This window comes from Schistocerca piceifrons, chromosome 1 (genome assembly GCF_021461385.2).
Source record: "Schistocerca piceifrons isolate TAMUIC-IGC-003096 chromosome 1, iqSchPice1.1, whole genome shotgun sequence".
Lineage (NCBI taxonomy): Eukaryota > Metazoa > Arthropoda > Insecta > Orthoptera > Acrididae > Schistocerca > Schistocerca piceifrons.
In genome coordinates this window covers 749,202,969-749,228,192 of record NC_060138.1, presented here as the reverse complement: position 1 = coordinate 749,228,192, position 25,224 = coordinate 749,202,969, and the positions used below count along the sequence as shown (strand labels likewise).

The 25,224-nt window shown below is 37.2% G+C and overlaps 1 protein-coding gene across 1 annotated transcript in view; it reads left to right on the top strand.

Annotated features, from left to right (window-relative positions):
* Positions 1–24,966, top strand: part of LOC124711971 (2-aminoadipate transaminase) — a 67,816-nt gene extending 42,850 nt beyond the window's left edge. The window contains exons 5-7 of the mRNA XM_047242257.1: positions 4,224–4,476; positions 9,551–9,665; positions 24,479–24,966. Of these exons, the coding sequence (XP_047098213.1) occupies positions 4,224–4,476; positions 9,551–9,665; positions 24,479–24,793 (683 nt within the window). The 3' untranslated portion in view covers positions 24,794–24,966. The remainder of the gene's footprint in view (positions 1–4,223; positions 4,477–9,550; positions 9,666–24,478) is intronic.
* The last annotated feature ends 258 nt before the right edge of the window (positions 24,967–25,224 follow it).

Below are 25,224 nucleotides of genomic sequence, written 5' to 3'. Positions count from 1 at the left end.
CACATGTAGGATGGATCTATATACGGGCATCCGTGGCATAGAGAAGCAACTGAAAGAGTTGAAAACTAATAAATAACAGGTCCAGATGAAATCCCTGTCAGATTTTGCAGAGAGCTCTGTGACACTGGCCCCTTACTTATCGTGAATATCTCACACAGCAAAAAGTTCCAATTGAATGGAAAAATGGGCAGGTGACTCCTGCATATAAGAAAGGTAAAAGAATGGACCCACATTATTATAGACAAATATCCTTAACATCAGTTTGCTGCAGAATTCTCGAACACATCCTGAGTTCGAATATAATGCATTTCCTTGAGACGGAAAGCTTCTGTTAACAAATCAGCGTGAATTCAGAAAGTGTTGCTTATGTGAAACTTGACCGTGTTCGCTGTTGGTGAAGGTGCGAGCATTCAGTTTGGGTTCTAAGATATGAGAGTGGCTCGAAGACTTTTTAAGTTACAAAATCCAGTACATTGCCCTCGGTGGTGAGTACTCATTAGAGACGAGGAATCATCAAGAGTGCCCCAGGTAAGTGTGATAGAACTTGCTCTTATTCTCTATATACATAAAAGATCTGACGAACAGGGTGAGCAGTAATTTATAACTGTTTGCTGATGTATGGGAAGGTGTTGTCATTGAGTGATTTTAGGTGTGTACAGTATGACACAGTATTTCTAATTGGTGTGATGAATGGTAGCTTCCTGTAAATGTAGAAAAAAGTAAGTTAATGTTGATGAGGGGGGAAAACAATCCTATAATGTTCAAATATAGCATTAGCAGGATGCTGTGTGTGACAGTCACATCACTTAAATATCTAGGCGTTATGTTACAATGTGGTATGAAATGGAGTGCGCACATCAGGTTGGTAGTAGGGAGGGCGAATACTTGACTTCACTTTACTTGGCGAATTTTGGGAAAATGTAGCTCATCCATAAAGGTGTTGGCATACAGAACACCAGTGTGACCCAGTGTTGATTACTGCTCGAGTATTTGAGATCTGCACCACGTCAGATTAAAGGAAGATATCAAATCAATTCAGAGACGTGCTGCTAGATTTGTTAACAGTTGTTTCAAGCAGCATGCAAGCATAACGGAGATGCTTCATGAACTCAAAAGAGAATTCCTGGAGAGAAGACGCTCTTTTCATAAGGCAGTAGTGCAGAAATTCAGAGGCCGAGGCTGGCTGCAGAACGATGCTGCTGCTTCCAGTGTGCATTTCTAATAAAGCCCACGTAGATAAGATGTTAGAAATTAGAGCTCTTACAAAGGCTTTTAGACAGTCATTTTTTCTTCACTCTGTTTGCAAATGTAACAAGAAAGGTAATGACTAGTAGTGATGCAAGGTGACCTCTGCCATGCAACACATGATGCCTTGTAGAATAAGTATGTAAATGTAGAGAAAAATGGATACATTAGTGAACACATACTACCAATGCGATTCTATTCTAGCAGTTTCTTACATTGCTAGTTAGACAGGGCAAGGTAATGTAAAGGCCAGTGGAGGAAAACTGTGAAAAGATATTTGAGAATGGTACAACAAGACATACAGTAGTCCATTATAGGTTACACAGGTCCCTTTTCCTTAAAGAAAGACAATGGTTTTTTCAGAGCCTGTTAGAAGTTTCAAGGTGTAGTCTGTTTAGGTTTCACACATATTTCATAAATAGAGTGAGGTTGTCTCATCTCCTGCTTTGGACATATGCAGTGGTTGTATTATCTCCACTCACAAGTTCCACAACAAATCAAAAGGAGCTATAAATTTCATATGGGTCCATTGCAGACCTTTCCATTACTCACTTTATAGCTCCTAGTCTCACATGTTACCCTTTTCCTAGTAAAATACACATTCTGAAGCTGCTGCCACAATTAATGCAGGTGTAGCAGTAGCAGATCCATAATAAATGGACTTTTATAGCTTTCCAGACTAAATGAACATTGCAGTGCACGAGACACTGAGGTGTCAGACATGGAAGTGGGTGTCCAGAATGGCTATTTTGGGAGGAGATTACAGGCTGGATGCCAGTCTAGGAGATTTGAACCAAAATACAATTGAATAGAAAGATGGAGATATGGTGTTTTACATAAAGTTCTGGTGGAGACCAGCCATGGAACACAGAGCTGGAGGCTCTATCTCCTAAGAGTGTCATCTGTTCTACTTGAAAGCTGGATACTAAGAGAGAGTCACCTCTGTGCTTTGCTCTCCACGACCACCCAGTGATCGTATACATAACTCCCCTCACATCTCCCCATTGGCTAGTCAGTAGCATGGGTATGCAGTGTGTTCAGCAGAGGGCTGGAAGGGTGAAATGATTCTAACTTCAGCAACTAAAAAAATATGTGGCACAGTGCAGCATTACACAGTTCTTGGCATATAGACACTGTAGAGACTGGTGCTTGGAGTGTGTTTGATAGTCCTAATGGGAAGCAATAGTATGAAATAAAAAAAATAAAAAATAAAAAAATGTGACAAAGCCTCTAAAATATTTTTGACTGGCTGGCACACTGTATGATGATGACTCTATACTTTTCAAGTTTGTATCAGAGATATGAACTCCCAGTTCAGCAAACCAATAACATCTCAACTTTCCAAATATGATTTATGTATCTAAAAGTGTTGTGAAAGAACGTTAAGTTTTGGTACACATCTGCAGTGATGCAAACTTGAAGTTCCTGTGTAGGCTCATTCATGCTGAGTCTGGCCTTGAGTATTTCTCCATACAGACACCTTCTAAAAACAATTCACAAAATACTTATTTTTCTCCACACAATGTAGAACTGAATATTTATTTCTCATCATAATAACTCACAACAGAGGAGCTCTGGAAGACAAGGAAGTATCTGAAACAAGCAACAATCTTGTTGCATCCTTGAGACCTTGAGAAAAACTGAGATAACTGGCATGAAACAAGTTACTTACTTGTTGTGTATTTGACAGTTAACAAGCAACTGAGATACAGTCAGCACATATTTCAAGACTTAACATACAGGTAAAGAATAAAGAAATTTAGTTGAAAATAAGAATGCAGACAAAGTTAGAATACCTAGAAGCTTCCAGTTTAAATGAAAATTTTATCGGAAAAACTAAAGCTGACTTTTTACATTCTTATTTTTAACTATATTTTTTTTACATGGATCATTTATATTAAAGTTTCCCACTTAATTGCCATCAACAAAATGAATACAAGATGGTGCACAATAAATTATCATTTTTATCTTTCAAATAAGATTTTTTTCATTTTGTGTGATTTTGAATTTTTCAGTCCCTGTGTCTTGGAAAGCATAAAACGAAAAGCCAAAGCTATTTAACAAGGTTAGAACATATTTCTTCCAATTGTTGTTGTTGTTGTTGTTGATTTATTAAAAAGTGAAAAATAAAATGATAGGCTTTAATGATAAATATGATGTTTACAGGTATTGGAAAACTAATAACTGAAAAGAATCAATTTTTGACAGACTAATTTAATTGGACAGATAAGAAATGTAGTCACCAAATGGTGGCAGAACACACACATAAAAGAAGGTTTTAATGAAGCAAGCTTTTGGAGGCAGTGGCTCCTTCTTCAGGCAGAAGGGTTGACAGGGAAGGAAGAGAGGTGAAGGAAAAGGACTAGAGGTCTAGGAAAAGGGGTAGATTTCAGGAAAGTCACCCAGAACCATGGGTCTGGGGAGACTTACCACATGGGATGAGTCTTTCTGGTTGACTTTCCCAAAATCCATCCGTTGTACTAGACCTCTCTAGTCCTTTTCCTTCACCCCTCTTCATTCCCCTTCAACCCTTCTTCGTGAAGAAGGAGCCACTGGCTCGAAAAGCTTGCTTGATTACAACCTTCTTTTATGTCCATGTTCTGCTGCCACTTGGTGAGTAGATTTTTTACCTATCCAGTTAAATTAATAATTGAAAAGTTTACTCTTGAATGAAGAGTAGTGTTGAGACAGCAATGTTTCAGATGTATTAAGCGATTCCTCAATAAAAACATATCATGAATTAAAAGTCTGAAACTGTAACAAATAGTGCCAGTTTTCAAACAGTTAGTCAGAAGTTTTGCTTAGCTGCTTTTTATGTCAAGGAGTGTCAGTGGTTATAGAATTTTGTCAATGAACTATAACAGATTTTGTCAACATAAGTGGAAAATTCTCTGTTCATAAATTACTGACAGGGAAGCAAAGCTTGATGAGAAGTTAGAATGGTGTTTTATATTTTCTGTTATATTTCTTTTGTGCAGGCTGCAGTCAATCCTTAATACATATGGCACGAGAACTGGACATACTTATTGCCTGTGATGATGTATATAACTTACTATATTATGGCAGTAAAGAGTATCCTCCTAAAAGATTGTTTGCTTATGATACTGAAATTGATGGTTATGGGGGAGGCCATGTTATATCAAACTGCAGTATTTCTAAGATTATGGCTCCAGCACTGAGAGTTGGCTGGCTTGAAGCTCCACCTAGACTGACAAACATCTTACGAGAATCGTAAGTTTCCACGGCATCTCATTTTATTTGGAATACAGTATGACATTTCTTTTGTTAGATTTAGCAGTTGAAACAATAAAAATGTGTTTGTGTTAACAGTTTATAAGCATTTAAAGCTTTCTTTACAGTATAGCTTGTTCCATGAAATCTTCAGAGGATTGCAAGATATCTGTAACTTGCTGCCCTAAAATGTCATTGTAGCAAAACAATATCCAGCTTCTCTATTTAATACCATGCAGGCACTTTTATGATGTAAAGTATTTGAAGACCATTGAGTAGTGTTACTTGAGCACCTGCACTTCCGTTGCAAGTCTCTGTTTCTCCAAGTGCATTCTGCTGTGAAGCTCATCTTATCAGTATCAGACTGATTATTTGTTTTTGTTAAAATCACTGAAAGATGATTACACAGAGCATTAAGTTTCCTAATGGCAGGTGGTACCCAGCCAGAAACCACCATCCAGATTGATCTGGTCCTCAGTAAGTGACATTTGCTTTTATTTTACAATTACAGAACACCAAAAGTTCATTTTATGAGCCACAATTTGCTTCTTAGCTGTGTCGTCTGTAAATATTACATCCTTTTGCCAATCACATTTTTTTGCTAAAATCTGTTTCTTCAAAAATTGTTTTAAATTAATTTGTAATCTAAATTAATAAAACTTCTGTAATTGAATTCAGACTGCATGTTCTTCCTTCATGTTTCTGGAAGCAAAGTTTTAAATACACTGTTGAAGTGTTAAAATTTCTTGTACTAAAGTTACTATGAAACTTCTGGTCACTAACCTCACCCTTAGGTTCTTTATTATAAAACAAAAATGTCTGATAGTACAGCTTTATGAGCTTCTGAAATTAAAAATTTGTTAAGTCAGTTGTAAAATTTATTCTTCTAAGTGACTTCAAAATTCTAATGCTCAATTTCTGAGTTATCAGTTTCCAATAAATCTTTATGCACTTCATATATAACTGAAATAAATAAATTCTGTGCTGTTGTTTGATTGTGTGTTGCAATACAACTGAATGTATTATCTTGAAGTTGCATATGTAGTTTTCACAATATTGACTATAGCCAAGCTCAAAATATCCTGAATGCAAAATTATTTTGAGGTTGTTTAATGCTATGGATTGCAATGAAATTGTCATCTTCTCCGATTTCTTTAGTGGGTTTTCTGTGTCCACTGCTTCTGTCATTGCAAGCAATAATTATTTTCTTCTTCTTCTTCTTCTTCCCCAACTCAGCTTACCTCTATAGTGGTATTGGCTGTCTTTGGTGAAGTGATTTGTCACAGTTGTCCTAAACACATTGCCTCTGAAAAGTCATCAAAGCATCAGCCAATAAGTGTGTTTTCAATCACGTGGCCAAATCTTCATATTTAATGTTTTTTGAACTTTAATTACATAAAAATAACACATTTTGTGAGAATATTGACTATAAATGCTTTTTAAATGTTATAATCAATCAGAATAACAGTAATCTGAGCTATATTTGTAGCATAGGAAAATAGCCTTATTGTTTCAGTGAAACTGACTGGACTTTTCTTTCAGTTCTGAATTTCTCACTATCCTGATTAAGTCTGATTAAGTATTCTTCTGTATACTAATATTATCAAGGGATGTTCGTGCAGATTTTGTTGAAACTGAATGAAAATCTATCTCAGAATTGATGAAGCCGAAGTAGTGGTAATTTCAGTTGTGACTTACAAATGGTCCATTTTGTTATATCCTTATCTACAGTCAGCTTGCTCATTTGCTGGATTAATTTTTTTCATGTTGTTGTTGATAGATTACATGAATATGTTGAACACAATGGAGGAAAGGCTGTAGGGTCTGTAGTTTCTTAATGTCTTCTGCCTATCCTTTATTATGTAATTGGATAATTACAGCACTATTCCTATTTTGGGAATTTTCACTGTACAGGCATTCTGTAAATGATTTTGCAAGTTCCTTTAGTATTACATTGCCTGCAGCTTTAACTGTTTCTACTGAAACACTAACTCAAGGCTCAAATGCCTTATACACTCCATCTAGCATTATTTCCAGAATGTCTTATTATTATTATTGATTATCTTTGTTTCTGGTTCATATCTTGGAGTAGTCAGACATTCAAAGAAATTTTGGAATGCTTGAACAATTTTCTCTCTGTTCTTAATTACTTAATTGAAGAAATGTTGACCACCCAACATGCAATCCTGTTTTGTCTTCACTATACTTTCATTGGTTTCAGTAATATTGTCTCATATTTGAATTGTCACTTCCACATCCTCTTGAAATATTTTTGAAGAGTTTTATTTGAGTCAGTGTATTCTAGCTTGTTCTTACTATTATTTGGCAGAAAGCCTCTTTAGTAAGTGCCTTGTTCCATTTGACAGTTTTCTTTTCTTGTACTGTCTTTGCATCTGCAACATCTTTTGTCTGCTTTTGCAAGATGCTGAACATGTTGTTTGATATAGTCCAGTATACCTTCATATTCATACCTTCATATTCATAAATTAATTTATATAATCGACATTTGTGATTTCCTGCATAATCAGTCTTTTTCTTTCTTGCTTTGTAAGTATCTTTTTTCTGCATCTTACAAGTCTTAAAATAACTCAGAGTACTATAGTGGTTTAAGACTGCCACATCCTATACAATTTATTAGATGGTAGAATATAGTTAGTTTCATTTTTAATTCCATTTGGTTCTCTCCAGGTCCAATTTTATATTTATCATCTGAAGAGCTAATTCTACAAATTGCATTAATTTGAGTTAAATATTGTGGAAGCATTCTTTAGCTTTTATCCTTCTTTTGCAATGAAATCGCCCCTCATCCTGTAGTGGGATTTTTGTGTCATTTATCACCATCTGTACATCTTCGCATATAGCTTCTGCCTACTCATCAAAACAAAGGAAAGGTGGTACATGTTCCCATGGTAGATCTTTTATTTATTTTTAAAATAGGTGTTGCTGTTCTATTAGATTCCTTCGATATCTGTGATATTGTTTACAATTTGACACTGAATTTCCTCAGTGCTCTGTTTATCTCTAATAAAACATGTGACCAGATTTCTACATATAATTTTATTGTACTAATGATAATCTCCCTATATTGCAGTTGATGTCATTTATCTCCTCTTGCCACTCCACTAACCGGACTGCAGATCCTAAAGTTCTGCAGTTTATTGTTAATAAATAAAATATAGTGAAAGCTGTTGGATTTCTGAGGTATGTGTTATGGTTTATTCCCCCAAATTCCATGTAGCAAGAGGCAGGCACAGTAATAGCTGGGCTTGTCCCATGGCTTGAAGCCATTGCCTGAATTCTCTCAGCCCACCACTTCAGATATTACTTCACCTGGGCTGGAATTATGATGACACAGAAACTTGTATGTCTTAGCAAGGTCTGTGACAGCCCTGCAAGCGATACTTTAACCTGCCAGTGCCCACAGAGTTTGATTAATGACACATGAGCAGTGTTAAAACTCAACACTGGTATCAGCTTGGGCCTGAGCGTTTCTGGAGATGAGCCTGGGATTAACGTGACCATTCCCTATACTGATTATGTATCTTGTCTATATTGTCATTTGGCATTGAGTCAACCTTTATGCCATACATAGTATATTTGATTGAGAAGGTTGCAAACTTTCGACTCAACACGTTTTCAAACTAAAGGCAGGAATTGTTTTGGAGTGTCTCAAAATGTGTTGTGAATACCTTAGTTGTAATTTTAATATGATATATGCACTCTTCACTATGTAAGGTGTTTCAAAAAGAATGATCTGATTTGGACAGTAATAAATATGAAACATGGGAAATGTGTCATCTCAGGTTGCAGTGAGAAGTTAGATAGCATCCACTCAACAGGTGTTTTGTATGCTGCAGTTTGCGAAGAGTCTGTTTATTTCAGTCCAACGTGCTTCTCATCAGCATTTTGGCAGTGATCCACCTACACCCAAAAACATTCATCATTGTTATTGCCAATTTCAAGAGACAGCATGTTTGTGTAAAGGTAGTCCAGATTGACCTCACACTTCTGATGACATAGTAGAAAGAATTCAGCAAATGTGTAAGCAGAGTCCAGAAAGTATACTTGCCACGAAAGTGGGGAATTGGCGATGCCTCGTACGACTATCTGGTGAGCATTAAGGTGTCGTTTGGTTTATAAACCATATGGACTACAATTATAAGCTGGGGAATGTGCAGGGATGAGACGGTGAGAGGACAGGCCAGCTAGGTGCAGTCAGGAGGTTAGACGGAAGGCAGTGGAGATAATATTGTTACATTTCTACCACAGTTACTTTTCAGTGACAAAGCAACATTTCATGTCAGCAGTTAAATAAACCTATGTAACATATGTATATGCAGACTCCAGAACCTTCGTGCATTATTGAGAACAAAAGAGACACCTAAAGGGATTTTTTTTTGTGCCATTTCTCGTAGAAAAAGGATATGGTCCCTTCTTTTTTGAGGAAAACACAGTAACTGGGACGAGCTATCTTAAAATGCTGCAGAATTGGCTTCTTCCATAACTTCAGGACTCTGACAACTTCATTTTCCAAGAGGACAGAGTTCCTCCATACTGGCACAACAGCATATGTCAATTTCTCATTGACACACTGCCCCAACACTGGATATTGCGCATGGGACCTCAAGACACTGCCTTGCTTTCTTAGCCTCCAAGGTCATCAGACGTGACCCCATGTGTTTTTTTCCTATGGGGATATGTGAAGGAAAGTGTGTTCATCTTCCCTTTACCTCATGACATAGAAGTAGTGAAGAACAGCCAGATGTTTGTGCTGCTGCTGCTGTTAGACACACAAAGTATTTGTAACAGCATAGCTAAAACTTTTAAGATGTTGTGAGTATTTTGCAATTTATTCCATGTTTATAGTATGTTTTTATCAGTAAATATGGAGGTTTGAAATCGGGCCATTCTTTGTGAAACACCCTCTATTTTATTATGACCATATCTTAGGACTCATTGATGTTTGATAATCCCAAGAAGTTTTTGTATGGGAAAGAAGAAAGGGAAATTTCAGTAAGAATTTACTCTAGTCCGTTGCAATATTATTATTTCATGTCTCTCTTCTGTTTTCAAGTGGTGTGTTAGTCAGTGGTGGAGGAGTCAATCAGTATATGGCGGGATTAATCACAAGTGCTATTAAACTTGGTACTCTAAAGAGTCATCTTAATGTACTGAAAAAGACATTTCAAGTAAGTATGTTCTCATCAGCCATCAGACATTAATATCTCATTACTAAAAGTATTTTTAAATTTTCAGAATGATATTTCTGCATGCCAAACATTTGTTAATGATCACTGCTTTTATTGAAAACATTTATCACAAATAAGATCACAAAAAATTTACTTCTTGAATAAAAATTATATAAAAATGTTGTGCTCATATTATGAAAAGGACAGTTGCTAACACACACACACACACACACACACACACACACACACACTTGCACGCGCTCTCACACAAATGCAACTTGCACACACATGACCACAGTCTCTGGCACCTGAAGCCAGACTGCAAGCAGCAGGAGCAATGCATGACGGGAGAGGCAAGTGGGTGGACATAAGGAGGAGGCTGGCGGGAGGGGGGGGGGGGGGGGGGGGATGCTGAAGTGTTGCTGGGGAATGTGCAGGTATGAGACGGAGAGAGAATAGGCCACCTAGGTGCAGTTGGGAGGTTAGACGGAGGGTAGGGGAGATAATATTGTTACAGTCCGTCCTGGATTTTCCATTTTTCTCATATTAGTAATATAAAGCTTTTAAGTTGTTGCCCTATTACCCTTTCCTGTCGCTTGTGCCCCCCACCCCCCTCATTTTTTTAATGTGTGGGGTGCATAGGGAGTGAGCTCATAACCTTTGTTGGTAGAAGGCTATACTGCCAGATTCAGCAAGCTCTGTGTCTGTCACACGTTAACTCTGTAAGTAACATATACAGAACAGAGACTGAGTATTTTATTTGTTCTACAAAGCATCATTGTGACAATTATTAATTTCTTTAATGACTGTGTGCCACTGCTGTACACACAACCATGCACGCAATACATATCATACTACACAATAAACACTCCAGCATGCAAGACTTGTCCCACAGCGGCTCACTCTGACATGTACTACTGCACAACACTTGTTGCATGCTGACACATGCCAAACCATTATTGAGACCAGAAATAGAGCAATGCACTTCCACATAATTCATGAAATTGACACAAACCTGGAACACACATCGCACAAAACCCTGGAAATGTCAAGTGTGCTTTCCTTCTAGCATGTAATATTCAACAAAATTCCATTGGACAGCCAAGTGATAGCAGTGTTTTACTCTTAAAATTACTTTGCACTATTTACCAGAACTCAATTATTTTATGTTTTCTTACTGTTGATGTAATGAAAATTCTTTGTGCGCATTATGCCTGGCACCTTAGCAAAGACACCATCACAGTCAACAATGACACCAGAGTGGTATTCCATTTCTAAAACAATTGTAAATTGTGTCATTCTAATGAAGGTATATATTGGAATGAGTAAACTGTATAATTCAGGCTTAGTTACATTGTAATTTATTTGAACAGATTTAACTGACTGAGGTTAGTTAATGACCATGTTACTGCTTTTGTAAGATCTGATGATGGCTGTAAAGCTGGAAACAGGCACATGTTCAAATAAACTGAAAAGTGATTGCACTTCAATTAAAATAACTTTGCAGTTAACAAATGTATTTGGTGGAGAGTGGGGCTTCTGGCTTGTACACATTGTGACACCTACCCATGTAGTCAACAGTTGTGCACAAACCATAAACCACTTTGGAGCATGTATCTACTGCCTGTTCTTGTTCAGAACAGGCAACACAGTGAAATGTGGAACCCAAGAGATGACTGTGATTGGCACATGCGCAGCCCCCACTGCTCAGTTCAGTGAAACGCAATCACAAAGTTGTTTCAGTGACACTATAAGACTGCAAATTCTACCATTTTTTCAGATACCAATGTTACAGGTCTCCTGCAAATGTAAAAGCAGCTCCATTTCATACTGGAATGAGTTTTCTAACACAAAATTTCATATTTAAGAAGTTGTTCATGTAGGAGGATCATACAGACATACTGTTGTTAGACCATCACAGAATCCCTTATGAGGACATGGTAATAGACATTCCTGGCACAGAAAGGCAACTGCAAGAGTTGAAAACAAATAAGTCATCAGGTCCGGATGGAATCCCAATTTGCTTTTCCAAAGTACTCCAAGACATTAGATTAGCCTCCCCCTCCCCCCCCCCCCCCCCCCCCCCCCCCGTCACTTAGCTCCTATTTATTATGAGTCTCTTGCCCAGCGCAAATTCCCAAGTGACTGAAAAAAGTACACAAGGCTGAGAGAGAGACTTGCAAAGTTACAGAAAAATATCCTTAATGTCAGTTTGTTGCAGAGTTCTTGAGCATATTCTCAGTTTGAATATATTAAATTTCCCTGAAACCGAAAAGGCAAAACTTGGCTTGCCCTTTTCTCACAAGATATACTGCGAACTATGAGTGAAGGGCAACAGGCAGATTCTGTATAGATTTCTGACAAGTGTTTGACTCAGTGCCCCACAGCAGACTGTTAACAAAGATATGAGCATACAGTGTAGGTTTCCAGATTTATGAGCGGTTCAAAAACTTAAGTAATAGAACCCATTATGTTGTCCTCAATTGTGAGTATTCGTCGGGTACAAGGGTATTGTCAGGAGAGCTCAGGGAAGTGTGATAGGACTGCTGTTATTCTCGATATAATGAATTACCTGATGAATAGGATGAGCAGCAGTGCGGGGCTGTTTGCTGATGATACTGTGATGTGCGAGAGGGTGTCATCATTGAGTGACTTCAGGAGAAGGCAAGATGACATAACTGTTTGCTGATGGTACTGTGATGTGCGGGAGGGTGTCATCATTGAGTGACTTCAGGAGGATGCAAGATGACATAGACAAAATATCTAATTGATGTGATGAATGATAGGTAGTTCTAAATGTAGAAAAATGTGAGTTAATGCAGATGAGTAGAAAAAACAAACCTGTAAAGTTCAAACACAGTATTAGTAATGTACTGCTTGACACACTCATGTTGATTAAATAAGTAAGCGTCATGTCGCAAAGGTATATGAAATGGAATAAGCATGTAAGGGTTGTAGTAGGGAAGGTGAATGGTAGAGTTCAGTTTATTGGGGGAATTTTAGGAAAGTGTGATTCATTTGTGAAGGAGATCACATATAGAACACTAGTGTGACCCATTTTTGAATACAGCTAAAGTATAAACCAGGTCAGATTAATGAAAGACATTGAGGCAATTCAGATGTGGGCTACTGGATTTGTTATTGGTAGGTTCGATCAACATACAAGTATTACAGAGATGCTTTGGGGACTCAAAAGAGAATCCCCAGAGGTAAGGCAATGTTTTTTTTTTGAGGGGCAGTGTTGAGAAAATTTAGAGAACTGACATTTGAAGCTGACTGCAGAACAATTCTTCTGCCACCAACGTACATTTCATGTAAGGACCACAAAGATAAGATGTGAGAAATTGGGGCTTGTACAGATGCATATAGATAGTAATTTTTCCCTCGCTTTATTTGTGAGTGGAACAGGACAGGAAATGACTAGTTGTGGTACAAGGTACTCTCCACCACACCCTTTTGGTGGTTTGTGGAATATGTATATACAGGTGAATCAAAACGTTATCACCTGCTTTGTAGTGTTGATCCACCTTTTGAGTCCAGCATGGCATGGATTATGCAGAGAATGAACTTAGCAACTGTTGGTAGGTTTCTGGAGATATGTTGCACCTGATGTCTATGCACAGGCCACACAATTCCTGTAAATTATGAGTCAGTGGTTTCTGGGCATGGAGTTGGTGCCTAAATTGTGCCAGATGTGTTCTGTCTGGTTCATATTAGGTGAATTTAGTGGCCAAGACATACAAGAATTCACAATCGTACTACTTAAACCACTGTAGCACTATAACACAAAAATCTGTTGGAAGATGCCATTGCAGTTGGGGAAGATATCAAGCATGAAGGGATACGTACAGGTAGTTCAAAATACAAGGTGTACAACTTGCTTCCACTGTTTTTTTCCCCAACATTTGGGGCTTTAATGAAACAGATTGGTTATACATGTATCATTCAAAGTATTTTCCATCGCTGACCACTACTTTCTCCCATCTTTCGGGCAGTGTACAAATCCCGCATTGAAAAAATTGTTCATCTTTTGAAGCGATCCATGAATCAATCCAATTTGTGACTTCTTCATGAGATCGGAAGTGTTGGTCAGCCAGGCCAAGCGCCATTGATGTAAGCAGGTAATAGTTAGAGGGAGCAATGTCTGGAGAATACGGTGGGTGGGGTAGGACTTCTCATTTTAACGTTTCCAAGTACATTTTGACCTCTTTTGTAACGTGGGGTCAAGTGTTGTTGTGCTGCAAAATCACTTTATCATGCCTCTCACTGTATTGTGGCCGTTTGTCTTTTAATGCTCTGCTCAAACACATTAATTGTGTTCGATAACAAGCACCTGTGATTGTTTCCCTTGGTTTTAACACCTCATACTACATGGTGCTGAGCTGGATCCACCAAATGCAGAGCATGATCTTGGAGCCGTGAATATTCGGTTTGGCTGTCGATGTGGAAGCATGGCCGGGATATCCCCATGATTTTTTGCATTTAAGATTATTGTAATGAACTCATTTTTCATCCCCCGTCACAATACGATGCAGAAATCCCTTCTGTTTTTGCCTCTAAAGCAACTATTCACAAACACACAAATGCCGTTCAACGTCTCTTGGTTTCAGCTCACACGAGATCCAAGTTCCTTCTTTCTTAATATTGCCTATAGCCTTGAGACATTTTGAAATGGCTTACTGTGTAACTTCCACTAATCGTGCCCATTCTTCTTGAGTTTGATGCGAGTCTTCACTCGGCAATGTCTTTAATTCCGCAACTTCGAAAACATTCTCTCTTCCACCACTATGCTGGTCTATGACATTAAAATCACCATTCTTGAAGTGTTGACCATTCACAACGCTCTCTTTCACTAATAGCGCCCTTACCATACGTATTTGGGAGCATTTGATGAGACTTGGCCACTGTTTTCTTCATATTAGAACAAAACAATAACACTTCCCACAAATGATGAGAATTAGGCTCGTAAATTGACATTTTCAATTAATGATGCAGACACAAATCAACTAATGTTTGAATGAGGTTATGTTGACAGAGGTCCAAGCTAAATGCCTGACATCTGCGATCTGTTTCTTTTGACTGCTACCGTTGTCGCCACCTATCGGCAAATGGCGGAAGCAAAGTTGTACACCTTGTAATATTCATGTAATCCACAGCTGTTGTTGCACATTTGATTACTACCACACATCCCATGGAAGCCCAAGTGAATGCCCCCCTAGCATAATACTGTCCCCCATCAACTGGCATCCGTGATGTTGTGCATGTTTCGAGCAACAGTATACCCAGACATGACTGTCGACCTAGTGTAACAAGAAATAAGGCTTATCCAGACAGGTGACAAATTTCAATTTATCAACTGTCCCAACCTTGATGATCACATGCTCACTACAGTCACAATTGGCGATGTTGTTAGGTCATCGTGGAAACATGCAGGAGCCATCTGCTGCAAAGCTGCATTTTCAATCATAATTGTTGAATGGTGTAGATCCAAAATACTTACACCTGCTCCAGGGTTGCACCCTGTCAGATCCGCCAGTATCTCCAACTATCCTGCTTTACAAAGCATCCATACCTTTGTCCTCCACATTCTGTGATGAGATGTGGATGTTTAAAACCTTGTCACCTATTTGTGGTTTCACCGTACTTCAACTTTATAGATGCACGCAAGTAGCATGGAAGCAGTCAATGAGGTCTGCTATTTCCAAGTTGCACATTTCCATGTATGGAGCCGTAATAATCTACCTTTTGTCAGAGCTGCTAATGTCAGTGCATTTCCCCATTTACCACCCCTATCATTGCTAGAATGATCCCCATTTCCTTACTGTGTCATGTACCTGTAACACCATCAGCTGGCATTCAATCTTATGGTGGGCATTGCTCATAATGTTATGGCTCATCTACATGTATAGATGCAACGCTAAATTGATGTGCTACCAGAACACTTTCTTAGTTGTAAATTACAAGTACAGGATTCAATGAGCGTAGATAAATATCCTTCTAGATTTATCATCAGTTGACGAGAGTTGCTAGACATCAATAAAGCATAGCTATGGTTTATCTAAGTGAATGGCAGACAAAAACATTCATTGACCAGAACAAATCATCAAAGATATTAAAATAAAAACTCAGAACTCCTATTTTTCACTCAGGTACAGTCGGTTTTTATTATATTATTATTATTATTATCTTCTTTCCTTTCTCAGACCTTAGGTCTGGTTAAAAATGGAAAGTGACATGGACCTTCATCAAGCGTGACTTCCTTTTAACTGTACGGTATATGTTACATTGTATTTAGGAACTTTCGGGTCACTGAACATGTATCAATAATTACAGATTTTTGTAGTTGTATATATATGTTTGGATGTAGCTGTATTGCGTTGATGTACTGGTGGATATTGTGTGGTATGACTCCTGTAGTTGATAGTATAATTGGTATAATGTCAACTTTATCCGGATGCCACATGTCCTTGACTTCCTCAGCCAGTTGGATGTATTTTTCAATTTTTTCTCCTGTTTTCTTCTGTATATTTGTTGTATTGGGTATGGATATTTCGATTAGTTGTGTTAATTTCTTCTTTTTATTGGTGAGTATGATGTCAGGTTTGTTATATCTGTTATAATGGTTCTGTTACAGTATAATTTGTATTCATCATTCTCCAGTACATTTTGTGGTGCATACTTGTATGTGGGAACTTGTTGTTTTATTAGTTTATGTTGTATGGCAAGTTGTTGATGGATTATTTTTGCTACATTGTCATGTCTTCTGGGGTATTCTGTATTTGCTAGTATTGTACATCCGCTTGTGATGTGATCTACTGTTTCTACTTGTTGTTTGCAAAGTCTGCATTTATCTGTTGCGGTATTGGGATCTTTAATAATGTGCTTGCTGTAATATCTAGTGTTTATTGTTTGATCCTGTATTGCAATCATGAATCCTTCCGTCTCACTGTATATATTGCCTTTTCTTAGCCATGTGTTGGATGCGTCTTGATCTATGTGTGGCTGTGTTAGATGATACGGGTGCTTGCCATGTAGTGTTTTCTTTTTCCAATTTACTTTCTTCGTATCTGTTGATGTTATGTGATCTAAAGGGTTGTAGAGGTGGTTATGAAATTGTAGTGGTGTAGCTGATGTATTTATATGAGTGAGTGCTTTGTGTATTTTGCTAGTTTCTGCTCGTTCTGTAAAGAATTTTCTTAAATTGTCTACCTGTCCATAATGTAGGTTTTTTATGTCGATAAATACCCTTCCTCCTTCCTTTCTGCTTAATGTGAATCTTTCACATTATCATTATTATTATTATTAGTATTATTATTATTTTAAATTGAGCAACTTTCCTTTCAGTGCAATGTGCAAAATTTCCATATTATGCCTGGTGTCCTACACAGAGTGCATTCCCATAGACATGTGCCTCAGAAACACTGGTTTCTTCTGCAAACACATGCGCTCCCTAAAACAGCTCAGATGATCGTCCTGTTCGGCCAATATAGTACTGGTCGCAATATTTGAAATTACCGTACATTATACCCTCCAGAATTGGGATACACGTTATACTAAAACTCTTTACTTAACAGCGTTAGTCAATGAAATTTGAGTGAAGTTGATTACCCTATCTTAGAACTTATTTCTCTTTCATCCTGCTGCGCTGTGTGTACAGATTGTAAATAGTTTCAAAACTTTTAGCCACACACTATTGAATATCTTGTATGACAAGATTAAGTTGATACTTGGTCGAGACACTACGAAATGTTGGCATTATGTGTGAAGCATCTGTCTTAAGCAAATCTTTAATTTTATGCAACTGTCATATTTGCATGTTCAAGTAACTGTTCACTTGTAGCTTCAACTTATTGTGCTGATAGGGAAGTATTGGAAATGTTAATTTTAGGATATGTGACAGTGATGCCCAGAGCTTTTATTAAAGGTAATTTTAATGTCTTCTTTAGAAAATATCTGTCCAATTTTCAGAAGATTACAAACATCTACATTTGTCTGAGACTGCATTTCATTTGCAAGCTAATACAGTGACATGAAATCCATAATCGTCTTGATCACAATATAAAGAAGCAGTTAGGCAACAGGGTTTGGTTGTTGACCAACCTTTTTCATATTTAAACTTTAAGACATGATAATGTGCCCTAATTCCTAATCCAAATTGTATCATAAAGCCTATTGTCAAACAAATAACAAATTGCAACACACTCAGAATGTGCCCAACGCACTGCCAGCTTGATAGAAAGCCACAACATGACTGGCCACTTTACTTCCCTGTACACCTCTAGCAAGAGTTTCCAAACTAAACAAAATTGCATGCTTAAAGTCATGCAGTTGCAATATAAGTATAATAGGAGAAAGAATAGTTAGTATAACAGTTTAAAAAAATACAGAAAAATCCAAGTAACAAAGACAGTATTTTTAAAATCCTAATGAAAACAACCTATCCGAAACTTGCATGTGAAGCCGCTCTTATTATGGTATGCAATAAAGATTTCTATAACTTAAATACCCAGAAGACAGTAAAACATGGAAATATAATTGTTCCATAAGTGAGGGAGTAAAAACATACCACCAAAGACACTTTTAGAACTCAAAATTAAAACTGACTGCAAACACTAAAGTACGTAAATTACATAATGTAATTACAATTTTATTAAAATTTATGTGAGTGAGTGGAGGGAAGTTGCCGGCATGTGCTGAGTGCACAAACAGGTGGCGATAATGCCATGCCCACCTTAGTTCATGGTTGTTAGCTGGCCACCACACAAACATTCTTTGGCAGTAAATAAATGATAATACTGAACAGAGCAGTTAGATCAGTGAATCTTTGACATGTACATGTACAGTGTAAGTGGAGCACCCCCAAAGGAAGAATCATCACAGTCCTCTTTCTCAGGCCTAGAACTGGTTCTTCAGCTGACTGAAATGACCTTCTCTTCAATCTGTTCATCCAGCAGTCCTTCACGAATCCGTGTCTCCTCGACTACCTTCTTGATATGACAAACAGCTCAAGACCAGTCCTGTGGCTAACATTTGCAATGGCTTCTTTTGTCAGCAGTTAATCCTCACTGAGTGTAAACTACTTGTAGTTTTTTGCCACATTACATTTCACCTGGGTCCGTACATTCTCAAGCAGAATTAAATGAACTTATTGAGTAAGACTGATGTCCTTTAGTGTTTAGCCAGTTTGTCATACAAGAAGTATGGAGTTTTTGGCTTTTACAGCGCTACAAGTTCCATTATCCCCACCTTATTCATGCCAGGTTCAACTTTATCCAATGGAACATTTCTTTATACCCAGAGCAAAATATCCGCTGTCTTCAACTGCATTGTCAGAGCTTTATTTATCATAACTGAGTGGTATGGCACATTGTCCATTACTGTTGTTGAATTCAGAGGAATTTTTTTGCAGCAGAACATTAGAAAACCACTCCATAAAAACTTTGGCATTCATTTCCTCATGATATTCGCCTCGTTTCCTGGACTGAAACAGCAATAAAGAGTTTGGAATGAAGCCTCAAGTACAGGCAGCATGACAGATGATTATCCTGCGACCCATTCCCAACAGTGCTTTCATCATTCCTTGTGCTGTGCAGTCCACCCCATTCTCAATGTGTGACACACATTAACACACATCTTCTCCAGCCACGCAGTGTCATCAAACGAAATGCTCCTCACAGCCCACAGATATCAGCCTCCTCAGGCTACTATGTCAGTTCTCTTGGTGATAAATGTCAGAGACAAAAACTTTTCATGCCAGAAACCAAGTTCATGGAGACAATTTTGAAGTGACAACCTACTCCCATTGGAACAGCTCCACTTCTTTGAGGCTGAAAAAAGTTTATTTAAAGTTGGATATTCCATTTGCTGATTATAAGCATTTACATATCTGTGCATTGCATCATGCTGGAATGCGTCCATCATGGTTACCTGTCTTTCGTAACTTCTTTTCTTGCCTGGAGTTTCAGATAAAGAATGTGCTGGTGTCATTTCAGTTTTCATGTCTCTTTCCTAATATTCAGCAACATAGGTCAGTGAACATTAAGCATAGCAGCTGTTCTGTCCACCACTCTTGTAACATATGAAGTCAGATCACAACCAAGTTCAATAACTACACACAGAGTACACACATTTGTAGTCTTGTCCACAGACCAGAATTCCACCTCCTATACACTATATCCTCGCAGCCGGTGAATGTGTTCTTAGACAACCTATTTATTGCAAATCTTGTGTTCACGTATGCTGTAGTTTTGCTGTTAATTAATGTACAGCCAACACAAAATACTAGTTCACAATATCTGAAAAACTGCAGAACACTTAAATGCCAAAAGAATATCACTTCACAATGAGTGTGACAGACATAGATGCATTTAATGTGTGACACCATGCGATACTATTTACCCACCACTTGGCAGCAGGGATGTTCTACTAACTGAAATGCCAGTGGCACAGTAGAGAAAGCTGGATTGCCATTGGTATTACCTGATAAGCAGCATCATGTCTCCTCCAGTGAGCCAAACTTCAAAAGTTGCTACAAGTTTCAAATGCACTATAATGAGGAAAATTACATGGGAGGAAGTAAAATAGGAAAATAAAAATGCTCTAAGGTGCGAGACTAGCATCACAGAAGATGAAGATATTTAACTTTTGAATATTTACTATTAAAAACAGTCTTGATCACGATTTATTTATCAAGGTGACTGGTTTCGACCACTACTGTGGTCATCTTCAGACCTACAAGTTGTATACAAAGCTCTAATTAGAGGGCTACATACATTAAAGAAAATACATAAAGTTATAAAGCTATAAAATGTTGAATTACCATTGAGTAGGAGCCTCTTTCTGTTGGAAAATCACTACTGGAGAAACCAGTGCACGTCTTACTATATATAATGGAGGCTCCACCCACTTCTGACTGCATGATGTCATTACTAACCAATGAGTTATAAGTCGAATTACAGTTTAAAATTTCTTAGTTAAAAGAACATTGTCAAGAATTAGAAATAAGTACACGCTAAACTTAACTTATTAAACAGCTATTGTCAATTAAGAAGCGTTAAAAATATTTAAATATGTAGGACAATGAACTTCGGTTTGGCAATACATGGGTTGCCCTCTCAAGGCCTGTCAGTGAACCATTTGGAACCATTGGTTGCCATGGTGAAGTTGGATGCCGTTGCAAAGATGAGGCAGCAGGCTTTTTTGACTGAAGTTGTTGTAAAGTCGATAGTCGAACTAGTGGTTGCCATGGTGAGGACAAACACCAGTGCAAAGATGTGGCAGCAGGCTCCTTTCCAACGAAGTTGTTGTGAAGTGGAATGGCGAAAACTGTCGCGTCAGCCGATGTATTACTGAGCAGCAACATGTCTTCATTGAAACGATTTTTAAAGAGTAAGCTACAATAAACTGTAGCTGACATGTATACTACATGCTGCATAAATATGATACAAAGTAGTTGTCCGTATATATGAAATATTGTCTATGAAGTTGATATGTAGATTACATGTGCCAATTATTTTAAAGGCATTGCTATTCCTCAAGTTATATCCCAGTCTTATAAGCAAATAAAAATGAAAGAATTTAAAATTATAAGCCATAGTGTCAAAAATAAAAGGATGTGAATTAGCAATATGCAGTCTAAAAGCATATAAGGAAAAATTCTAAAACAGATAGTCAATCATAAAATAATGTTTTGTAAAATACAATTACAATGTAAAGGTAAAATATTTGCTAAAAGTCTTAATAATTTAAAAAAAAAATTTAAGAAACCTTTTAAAACAAAACACAGAAGAGTAAACATTCTAAAGCAGATCATTGAAAAGCTCAAAGAAATGTTTGTCTTTGAACTGAAGTTGTTCGTTTAAAACAGATAATGGATTACTTTTATGAAGTGAAAAGATTTCAATTTCTTCTAAGGTATTTAGCAGTGGTCCTTTTGGCACAGTATGAAATATTTTCAAATTGCTAGAAATGCAACCCTCAGAATGATTGTATCCATCAAGATGTTGACCAAATATTGATTTGGTACGTGCAGTACCAGTAGTATGTTCTTTGAAACGTGTTAAAAAGTTACGGCCAGTTTGGCCAATATACTGTTTCTCACAGTCATTACATATTATTTTGTAAATGCCTGACTTTTGGTATATATTTGAGTCTCCAATTGTGTGTTTCAGTTTCATCTGTAGGGGGTTACTAGTTTTAAATTCTATTGTCACGCTTGTGTTCTTAAATAATTTATGTATTTTATCTGAGATAGGTCCCATGTATGTCATTTGTGTAAATCATTTCTTGGAATTTATAACAGCATCATTTGTTTCTTGTAATTTTTGATATAACAGATCAACCTGATGGGAATTATAATTGTTAGCAAACTATTTTTTGTTATTTTTGACACTATGGCTTATAATTTTAAATTCTTTCATTTTTATTTGCTTATAAGACTGGCATATAACTTGAGGAATAGCAATGCCTTTAAAATAATTGGCACATGTAATCTACATATCAACTTCGTAGACAATATTTCATATATACGGACAACTACTTTGTATATCTAAAAACACAGATGATGTGACTTACCGAACGAAAGTGCTGGCAGGTCGATAGACACACAAACATACACACGAAATTCAAGCTTTCACAACAAACTGTTGCCTCATCAGGAAAGAGGGAAGGAGAGGGAAAGACAAAAGGATGTGGGTTTTAAGGGAGAGGGTAAGGAGTCATTCCAATCCCGGGAGCGGAAAGACTTACCTTAGGGGGAAAAAAGGACAGGTATACACTCGTGCACACACACACACATATCCATCCGCACATACACAGACACAAACAGACTACAAATGTCTGCTTGTGTCTGTGTATGTGCGGATGGATATGTGTGTGTATGCGCGAGTGTATACCTGTCCTTTTTTCCCCCTAAGGTAAGTCTTTCCGCTCCCGGGATTGGAATGACTCCTTACCCTCTCCCTTAAAGCCCACATCCCTTCGTCTTTCCCTCTCCTTCCCTCTTTCCTGATGAGGCAACAGTTTGTTGCGAAAGCTTGAATTTCGTGTGTATGTTTGTGTTTGTTTGTGTGTCTATCGACCTGCCAGCACTTTCGTTCGGTAAGTCACATCATCTGTGTTTTTAGATATATTTTTCCCACATGGAATGTTTCCCTCTATTATATTCAACTACTTTGTATCATATTTATGCAGCATGTAGTATACATGTCGGCTACAGTTTATTGTAGCTTACTCTTTAAAAATCGTTTCAATGAAGACATGTTGCTGCTCAATAATACATCGGCTGATGCGACAGTCTTCGCCATTCCACTTCACAACAACTTCATTGGAAAGAAGCCTGCTGCCACATCTTTGCACTGGTGTTTGTCCTCACCATGGCAACCACTAGTTCGACTATCGACTTTACAACAACTTCAGTGAAAAAAGCCTGCTGCCTCATCTTTGCAACGGCGTCCAACTTCACCATGGCAACCAATGGTTCCAAATGGTTCACTGACAGGCCTTGAGAGGGCAACCCATGTGTTGCCAAACCGAAGTTCATTGTCCTACATATTTAAATATTTTTAATGCTTCTTAATTGACAATAGCTGTTTAATAAGCTAAGTTTAGTGTGTACTTATTTCTAATTCTTGACAATGTTCTTTTAACTAAGAAATTTTAAACTGTAATTCGACTTATAACTCATTGGTTAGTAATGACATCATGCAGTCAGAAGTTGGTGGAGCCTGCATTATATATAGTAAGACGTGCACTGGTTTCTCCAGTAGTGATTCTCCAACAAAGAGGCTCCTACTCAATGGTAATTCAACGTTTTATAGCTTTATAACTTTGTGTATTTTATTTAATGTATGTAGCCCTCTAATTAGAGCTTTGTATACAACTTGTAGGTCTGAAGATGACCACAGTAGTGGTCGAAACCGGTCACCTTGATAAATAAATCGTGATCAAGACTGTGTTTAATAGTAAATATTTATAAGACATTGATCACTGCTGTTCCTGTAATGCATTCAAAAGTAATTCATTTAACTTTTGAATTTTAGTGGCACCTGCAGTCATGTGTTTTCATTGCTTTTCCTTACTGCATACATGTTACATCTGTTCTTACTGCTTTCCCTCATTACATACTTGCTAGTGAAATTGTGATTGTTGTAGTATTACATGTCACACAGTGCTTTATGACACCAGTTGCATTTAACTGTTGCTGCTTTATATTATAATCAACAAATTTATTGTGATATATTAACATGGTTATTGGTTGTCATGTTAATTAGAAAAAAATATGGGTCGTAGTGGTGTAACGAGTTGTAGAATGAAAGAAATGAAAGTAATGATTTGATCGTACTTAATAAAGTGCAACAGGCTCATAATATTTGTTGATGGAAAAACCGGACAGAAAATTGGTTTATGGAATTTAGTTTTCTCTATATATTTACTCATTGTGGTCTTTCTTTTTTAGAGTAAGCAATTACCCTGAAGATAATTACAAAGGCAGAAAAGTGGTACATTTATTTTATAGTTTAAAAATTTGATGATGAGCAGTACGCAAACCAATATAGTTTTTCTCACTTTGTTCACAAGGGATTTTGAATATTTTCTTCCACCTTCCATATTATGTCTTCCCCTTTTCACTAACACTAGTTGAGTTAAGAGTAGCATTTCCAATGAGGAAGATATAAAATCCTGTTGCACGGTGCATCCATATCTATGTTCAGTTACTTTTATACTACAATATTGTAATTACTCTATTACGTTTATTTTGCAAGGATGCACAAATTTCAAAAGCTGGATTAACAAATGGTGGAATTATTTTACAGGATCGCATGTTTTCATTGTGCGAGGTGTTGTCCAAAAATCTTCCAGATGGTTGCAGTGCAAGGAGACCAGATGGAGGCTATTTTGTGTGGATTGTTTTGCCAGAAACTGTAGATGCAAATGATTTTCTTCCATGGTGTAAAGAAAATTACAAAGTTTCTGCTTTACCTGGGAACATATTTTCACCTGTAGGAAAATTCAGAAACTGTATAAGGCTTGCAATTTCTTTTCATGACAAAGAAAGATTAAGTGCAGCTGGATACAGACTTTGTCAAGCTCTTACAGAATACTTTAAAATCAATTCTATAGTTGTTTAGCATATTACAAAAAACATTATGTTGACTAACAATTTTGTCAAGTACTTAGTAACATCTGGTAAGACTTACTGGGAATGTTGTGAGTGGAAATTATAAGTGTGTCTGCATATATAATATACAACAGCATGGGCAGTACATGGTAAAGGGTATCATATATAGAATAAAGAAAGCTATTAATATGCGTGTTTTATTTACCTTATCCTTTGAATCCTACAAAACCATTCACTTAGAACTTCATGTCTCTCACTGAATGAAAAGTATATGCAAAGTACATGGAAATAAAATAATAAATGAGAATAGCAGATTTGGCTTCTTGTCAAGTAAAAATGAACTGACCCACACATTACATTTTTCCACTATGATATGGTTACCCCCTATAATACTATTACAGTTTTGCATAAAGACATTCAGTGAACGTGGGTATTAAGTAT